General features: G+C 38.1%; 1 protein-coding gene across 1 annotated transcript; it reads left to right on the forward strand.

The window, feature by feature from the left end:
• Positions 1-3,265: 3,265 nt before the first annotated feature.
• LOC307019670 (protein ANKUB1-like) lies at positions 3,266-7,886 on the forward strand (the record flags this gene model as incomplete). Its single annotated transcript, XM_079650691.1, has 6 exons — positions 3,266-3,355; positions 3,662-3,802; positions 5,566-5,782; positions 6,150-6,264; positions 6,389-7,231; positions 7,655-7,886. The coding sequence occupies 6 exons, from the start codon at positions 3,266-3,268 to the stop codon at positions 7,731-7,733; spliced, it is 1,485 nt and encodes a 494-aa protein (XP_079506817.1). The 3' UTR covers positions 7,734-7,886.
• Positions 7,887-8,420: the final 534 nt, after the last annotated feature.

An 8,420-nucleotide genomic window follows, 5' to 3' on the forward strand; every position in this document is an offset into this window, starting at 1 on the left:
CCTCCCATCTTACTAATGCTGCTGCTGTCCTTTCTGATGGTCTCCATACTCTATAATTAGCACGGCAAAGCCTGATATGTTCAATAGGATTAATAAAATAGTAAGACATAACCAGCCTTCATGGTCAACTTTTATTTATATAGTATAATTGCTTATTTTCTACTCTTTTTTATTTCTAATCATGTGCAATACTTTTTTTACTTGCAGCTGCAACAAAACAATTTTGCCAATTTGGGATTAATAAAGTATATCATATCTTATTCTTGTTAACACCTCTCCAATCGAAGGTGCCCAAAACAAAATGCTAAATGATAACATCAAAATTCACAATATCCAAAATGTAACTCCTGATCTTGATCATTAAGAGAAAAACTATTATGGATTATTCTGTCATTTTTGACAAAATAAAACTACAAACAACTTAGGTACTTATTATGTTGATGCAAAACAAATGGGAATTAAATATAACCATAACACATTCCTGCTAACTGAAATGAAATATAACAAGGAGAGCTGAAACTGAAATGTCCCTTTTCTTCTTTTTCTAACAGTATACCATACCCTTATGTTTAACTGCACTATGTATTCGTGTCATAATGTACAACATGTCACACACATGTTTGCGAAAGGCAGATGTTGATTTTTTAGATGACCCGGTTGGTGTCACTAAAATGTATTGTCAATTTAAACAGTAGCTTACATATGTGACTAAATTCCAATGAAACACATTATTATGGGATGCACAAACTCTGATGCACGGCAGTCAGAGACATGACACCAAACCTGGCTTAGACAAAAGAGGGTCCTCTTAACACAACACCCAAGGGGAAGTGAAAGCAACATGTCAGGTGTGCACAGATGACTAAACATCAAGTGACAGCAGTCCGATTTTATTGAGAAAAACACTATAAAAAGGTAAAAGTGCGACAGCTGCATTTACAAACAAGATTGATTAAATAAGAAAAAAGTTAATGACGATCATACAGTTGACTACAATCACCAGACTTCAGAAAATGGTGTTAAACTTTCAAACCCTAGATCTCCCGTGACTGCTGTTTGGTAACGGTGTCCACTCCAAACTGCTTTTATATAAATATCATTTGTAGCGTTAGTGTCAGTCATTTTCAGATAGCTACAGTTGTTTATAGTATTGTTATACACCTTCATAAAGATGTGGACAGCCTTAAAGACGTGCATCCAGCTATAAAAACAGAGCGTCCTGTACCCATGTTAGCATAGCGCTAACACAGGAAGCTAGCTGGCTTGTCGTGGGTGTTTACATGGTGTTTACCTTTATTTCTGCCTGGAGGTTTATCTTGTCCAGGAATTTAACTGCTGGTGGGGACATCGCTCTCCTTTACTGTTAGTCTTGTCAAGGCATATGCACAACAGCGAAGATTTTGGATGGACTTCATCCCGTGTGGACGGCGTGCCAACAAATATGAACATAAACGTAACAGTTTAATCTCCGCCGCTAGCTTCACATCCACCGCTTCATAATCAGGTTCTGATTGGACGAACCATCTGCCAATCATTCAATTCCGGAAGTGACTCCAGACGTAAACATATCCACGTGACAGCACCATGGGACCATGGGACAAGCAGCACACAACGACTACTGCCTTTTACAGTGAACTGCCTGAATCAGCAGCCGCCAGCTTGTATTTACAGCTTTATTAAAGCTACATCATTACATTAGGAGATGACCTGGCAACTGAATGGAACATTTGAAGACATAATTTATTATAAATACAGAAAGTTATTCCTTTCCTTGGCACCCTCACTCCTCAAAATAAATCGTCAGTGTCCGTTTTTAATCTCTAGCAACCTCTTTAGTTAATGATATGGATAAAAATAAGTCTGAGATCATATAGATTGAAAGACTCTGAGGTCTTCCTTCAATTAACAGTACACTACATAGAAATAAATACCAACATGAAACAAAATGTATTTTCAGCATAAAACAGTATTTAAAAAAGGTTTGGAGAACTATTAAAAAAATGTCCTTAAATACATCCTAAAAAATTGAAAAACATAACTTTCAAAGTTTAATTTTAAATGCATTCTGCTTAAAAGGATTGAGTAAAGAATTATGCAAGATTTATCTAAGTTTTATTTGTGTCCTGATTGACTTCAAAACATCAAAACATCAAAAGTTACAGATTTTGATCATTGAGAAACCTTGAAAAACCTTGAGAAACCTTGAGAAACACCGAAAACATCGTCATTGTTTGCTCCAAACCCGGATTAAACACAAAAAGGATGTGCACAGCTTCAGATTTTAAAAGGTCAAATGCAAATTAGCAGTCCCCTGTAAAACTATCAAAGAACATTCAAGTTACTGTAGCGACCCTCCAATCCACTGTGAAAACAGTGGTGTAAAAGGGAGAGTGCAGGGCTGACGTCAAACCGCTGGGTTTGAACTTTTTTCCAACTGTGTTGACACATTAAACCATTTTCATTTGTTCATATTGTAAATTGTGTTAGAATTGAAAATTGTAATTCAGTACATAACTTATTATTGAGAATCATAATCTTGTTTATTATAGGTTTTCACTAACATTACAATTTGCTTTGTTGTCTTGATGCATTTATGGTTTATTGCACAAATCAAGAAAAGTACTACAACAATGTAAATATGCTCTAATATGTTAAGTACTTTATTTGAGTCCGTCAGATATACTGATGTACAACATTTCCTGTCTGGCTGTGTAATGTCTACTTTAAGAAAGTAAGTCCATACCTGCATCTGAACTTTGTGACTTTGAGTCAAGGCATTTGCTATGAGGTATAATTGCTGTTGTATAAACAGCCTGTTGTATAAACAGCAGCAGGTCATGTAAGCAGATGACATTAGACTACATTAAACTTCAGTTTTGTGACTCAATAGTGTGCAACACAGTATGAGATGTAAAGCATCTCTTCTTCAAGTACTCAATATACATTAAAGGCCTGTATCATTTTTGAATGTTTGTTATTTGTCATTATAAAATCATTTAAGACTTTTGACTAAGACCTAGCTCAAAGATTTCAAATTCAATACGATGGCATTTAGGATGCACAACTATTTAATGATTTATATGTCAAAGCATTGTCTTCTGTTCACTTGTTATGTCCTAATCTCACAGTAGCTACCCCCAAACCCACCCAACTCCTAACCCCCTCCCTACAGTGACTTTGGCTCTCACAAACTCACCGCACACACTCCTCGGGCCAGCCAGACTCCACAGAGGAGCCAAGCGGACGGAGGACGGATGTCCTGACCATGAGGGTCCTCATTTGCTTTGGGTCCTCCTGTGAGCCTTTTGACATCCCTCCCAATCAGACTGTGGGGGCCATAAAGCAGATGATCAAGGTAGTAAAAAGCTCTAAACAGTGGTGGCCCAGGAACATCATTCATTTCTTGACATGCTTTGTCTGTATTTTGAATTTTATGACGATTTGGACATATTGCTGGAGTAAAAACATTTAGAAATGTGGTTGAATGAATACATGTATAAGGGACCGCAACTGATAACTTATTATGTAAATACTTGCAATAAGGTTTTAAAAAAGACAAACCAAAAAGCTAATTCAGTCATAGACGCTGAGCATTGTCTATCAAGAATGTTTTCATGTCTCTATCCGGCTCCATACATTTCCACTGTGTCCCTTTCTGTAGGGTAACTTTCTGGTACAACTCTCAGATGACAAGCAGCACCAGTACCTGGAGCTGAGCTACGGCGGTGCCGCGCTGCGGGAGAACTGGACTCTGTGCGACGTGGGCATCACAAGGGGCAATGCCATCCGATGCCTGATAAAGGTATTCAAATATGAAAAGGGTTTTGAAATGTGAAACTATTTTGTAATTTGCAGTAAATACGATCAGCTTGCAATGATTCACAGAGAGAATGCTTAAGTCCACGTTTTCTTCAGGCCTATACTATTATTTTTTAGAGACAACCCCCTAGGAAAAATACTTACTTTTATCAATTTGTGGAGAGAAAGTTACTTATACGCTTTTTACTCTTGGAGCTGGAGTCTATATTTATTGTATTGCTCAACAACACTTTAGTGGAGTTTATGCTTGATGACACCGGAGCTTTATGTTTCCTCATTCACACTATCACGGAAATCCACCTTCAAAAAAAAAATGTCTTCACATTTTCACTTAAAATGAGTATTGTAGGAGCCATGTGTTAAAATTTATAATTTGATATTATGTGTGTATATATACACACATAATGTATATTTGAACATTGTAATTCTTTGTTATTAGTATTATTATTTCATTTATTTAAACCAGCCGTAACTGCTTACATATTCATTTATTGGGATTTTTTCTCAACAAAGATATCCTTGTATTGTTTGTCACATCGGTGTTATAATATAGTAGAAGATGTTCGAACAGCTGCTGAGCAATGAGTTTAATGCTGTCTGAGATCTTTAGTTTGTCCCTTTAAGTTGTTTTTTATTATTGGGAAACATTCCAGACTTGTCACCAGGCAACCTTTTGTAAAAGCTGACAGTGGTGAGCGTGGGTGTGTGTCCCTTTGTCATCATTTTACATCCTCTTGTAAAATAGTTGCCTTCTACCAACCTTACCTTATATCCAGGACATGGTTAAACTGTACACCCCAGCACGTGCACTCCGCTCTGCATCGGCCAAACAGCTCGCTGCACCCGCACCCCGAGGGGGACCCAAATTCCCATCAGCAAAAACACGTGGGTTTGCTATCCTGGCTCCAAAATGGTGGAATGAGCTCCCCAGTGACATCAGGACAGCAGAAAGCTTACACATCTTCAGGAGCAGGCTGAAAACTCATCTCTTTCGACTCCACTTCGAGCAATAGAATTACTAAAAAAGAATTACTAACAAAGCACTTATATACTAATAAAGGGCTGGCTTATCTAAAGCCAGTTGAGTGGCACTTGAAATGTTTTAGCTCTATGAAACCTGATGTACTTATATGATTCTGTTTTCTTCAAGTTTGTATCTTGTTGGTCAAACGCACTTATTTTAAGTCGCTTTGGATAAAAGCGTCAGCTAAATGCAATTTAATGTAAATGCAATGTAATATAGGTCCATTTCACTCTGGAAACTTGTATATATCTTGGATTGTGTATCTTTGCTATATGACATCTAAAGTTTTTATTTCAAAAATAAATGTTTGCCCTCCCGGTCCTCAAGATTTCACCTACAGTATACTATTCAGTATAAATCTTTTGCTTAAAGGATGGTAAATCATGTACAGAGCTTTTGCAAATAAAAATATACATACAAGCTTGCCAGGCTCTGGTTTTCCCTCAGCAAAGATATCCAAAGACAAATCTGTATAGTATTTTTCTTAAAATATGATGCAACTTTGTTTGATTGAACATCCTTTCAACCACAGAGGGGCAGCAAACTCCTTGTTGTTTATTGGCCACCTGCCCTGGCAATATTTTAGAGTGATTCAGAGTCCAGATAAAAATAATAAATGCACTTAATTCGACTTTTTGGGGATAAACAACAGGGTTTCATCAACTAAAGTCTTGGTATTCTTTTCACTTATTAACTGCATGGCCATTATACTTTTCTTTCAGAGTGAACGAAGGCCTGTGATGCGTGTGTTCAATGCTGTGACAGGAAAAACTCTACCAATCATGGGAAGTGAGGCACTTCTGTATATGTCCATCGCTAGACTGAAATCTGTGGTGTCCATGCAAAGCGGCCTCCCTGTCTGCACTTTCAGACTGAGCACACCTGAGGGCGTGCAGCTCTACGACTGCAACCAACTGCAAGACTACGCCATTGTAGTGGGTACGGCCTGCTCTCTGTTTATGCAGTTGATGTGTGTTAGTGTGCAGTGAGTGCTACGTAGCTCCTTATTTTTTTAAATGTCAAAGCTAATAACACTTTCATTGATTCAGTGAAAGTTTAGATATCATGTTTTGTCTTGACTTCTAAATTACTTTACTTTAAATTGTGAAATGTAGGCTACTAAGCCTCCAATATGTGTTGAATGTTAGCTGGTGGGAGCTTCATAATAGAGGAGTGGAACAGAGCATTTCTTTCTTAGAAATAATTTATTTTCTATTTTGAAGTTAATATTATAGTATAAGAATTTAATGATTCAGATTGATTTTAAAATCCTAACCGTTATTGCTAATTTACTTTTCAAACAAAGGCACTACTCTCCGTTTGGATACCTGGGATGGGTGGGTGGAGTTCCTCCTGAGTTGTCTCCTTGGCCACAGATTGACAGTCCAGATCCACCTATCAGAGAAGAAGCCGGTAATGAGGTCAGAAACTCCATTCATAATCATTCAAATACAAGTGCAACAGAACTGTTGTCTTTCACTTTATCCATAAAGTCAGAGTGAAATTTTACACTTAAAATGAATAATTTCTGACCTGCTTCTCCAGGTTTCAGCTGCAGGTGGCACTGTATATCGCTGCCTCTTCTGGTCACCTGGATCTGGCAGGCTGGCTGCTGGAGAGAGGGGTGCATGCTGACAAACCAGTCGGGGTCCATCCGTACCGCCAGTGGTGCCAGCAAACCGCCCATAGAGAAACCGGAAAGTGTCCCATCCACATAGCTGTAGAGCGCAACCACCTCCTCATCCTTAAACTCTTCGTCACCAAGAACCTTTTGAGCTTGACTTGTAGGGACCCTGGAGGTCGAGATCCTTTGAAAGTTGCTATTCAGCATGGTAGCAGGGACTGTGTGCAATACTTAGCAAACAAGCTGTGCTCAGTAGTGTCCCTGTCAAACATGTCCCTGCCCATGCGTATCTACCTCCAGATAAAACGCTGGGTGAGTTTGGGGCAGAAAGGGGCAGCCTCCAATCAATGCCAGTACAGTGCTGCTTTCAAAGCCAGGGTGGGAGATAAGTTGCTGGTGGATGGTTTCAACCAGCCATATATGTCTTCCAAATCCAGGAAAACTGTAACAATACCAAGCAGAGGAATCAAGGCCAAAGCTTTGCAACCCTTGCCTCCCATCAGCAACTTACTTTCGCATCTCCCCAGTCTAGGTGACTTTAAAGAGATACAAACAAATCAGAAACAAGATGTGAAAAGTAAGAAAGCTTGCCTATTGGATGGAATCTGCCAGGATGACAGCAGGTTATTGAGAAGGAAATGCATACTGCCACCCATTTCCAGAGACAGAGTTCCCAGGCCCACATCTCCCCATATTCTGACTGCATCTCTGAAGTCCAGCACAACACCAAGAGAAAAAGCCACATACTACTTGACCGTAGCCAGGTCTGTATACTTTTTATTCAGGTTATAACATGGTTTTCATTATGCAATAAAAACAGATTTGTCACATAAATGCAGTTTTATTTGAGGTTCACAGCAAAGGGTCAGTTAAGCAAAATCTGTTTTTCGTACAGTCAATTTGTTTAAACCACACATATTTTCTGTCTGTAATTCTGTCAGTTTCTAGCTACTGATGGGCTTATAAAATATTATGACACAAATTAAGTTAAAGGCGTTACATATATTTTCACATTAAAACGTTTTTGTAGTTTCTCTAATAAGAAATTAAATATAGGCTATCAACTGCCTCATTTTTTGGTTATTTCACCACACTAACAATTCATCATGATTGATATGACTTACATATCTTAAACAAATACATGACAGCCCTACTTTATTGAGTTAATGCATGTTTCTCTTATGCAGCAACTTTACAGAAAAGCCTTGGTTGAAGCAGCTGAGCATTGCCCGGACCCTGATCAGGAAGCGTGTCCATATGGCCTGATCCAGATGTGTTCATCATCAAACAAACTGCTGGTGGATCTCCCATCAGCTGCTTCAATAACTGTGGACAACAAAGAATCCTTCAGTGACAACTGAGGAGTGTATCTCAGGCTTAGCGTGTTGTTGAAATTAAACTTGTCTGTCTTTATATACGTATACCCAAGTATCTTCCTTCTATTGCTTTTTACACAAAAAGAGATTGATAGACGTACGTATATGTACAGATTTAAAAACTTGTTTTAATTACTGGAAGTGAATGATTAATTAATGCAATTTTGTGTTTAATAAAATCTAAAGGAGAGGGCCTTGCTGATGACTTGCCTTTGGTTTAAATTTAATAACAAAGCCAACTGCAGCCCTCTCTGTGTGTAGTTGAACATCAATAAACAATTTTCTGATTAAACTTGAAGAAGAACTGGTTTATGAGTTGTTTTAAGCATTTGCGAAACTGGAGGCAGTAATAGTCAGCAAACTTTGGTTCCCATTGTTTTTCTCTCTTCAACCAGCAAACAGAAAAGGGACTGGTTTTTCCATGCAGGTGCTCAACACCCAGGGGAGGGATATATTTTGTATTCTGCTATGCTGATGTTAAATCTGGAGAAATTGTATCAAAAATAAGCAAAATAGGATCGAAAATTGATCTTTTATTTAAACATATATGAATACATTAAAAGAAGATGAATACATG

The sequence above is a fragment of the Notothenia rossii genome (genome assembly GCF_949606895.1).
Source record: "Notothenia rossii genome assembly, chromosome: 1".
Lineage (NCBI taxonomy): Eukaryota > Metazoa > Chordata > Actinopteri > Perciformes > Nototheniidae > Notothenia > Notothenia rossii.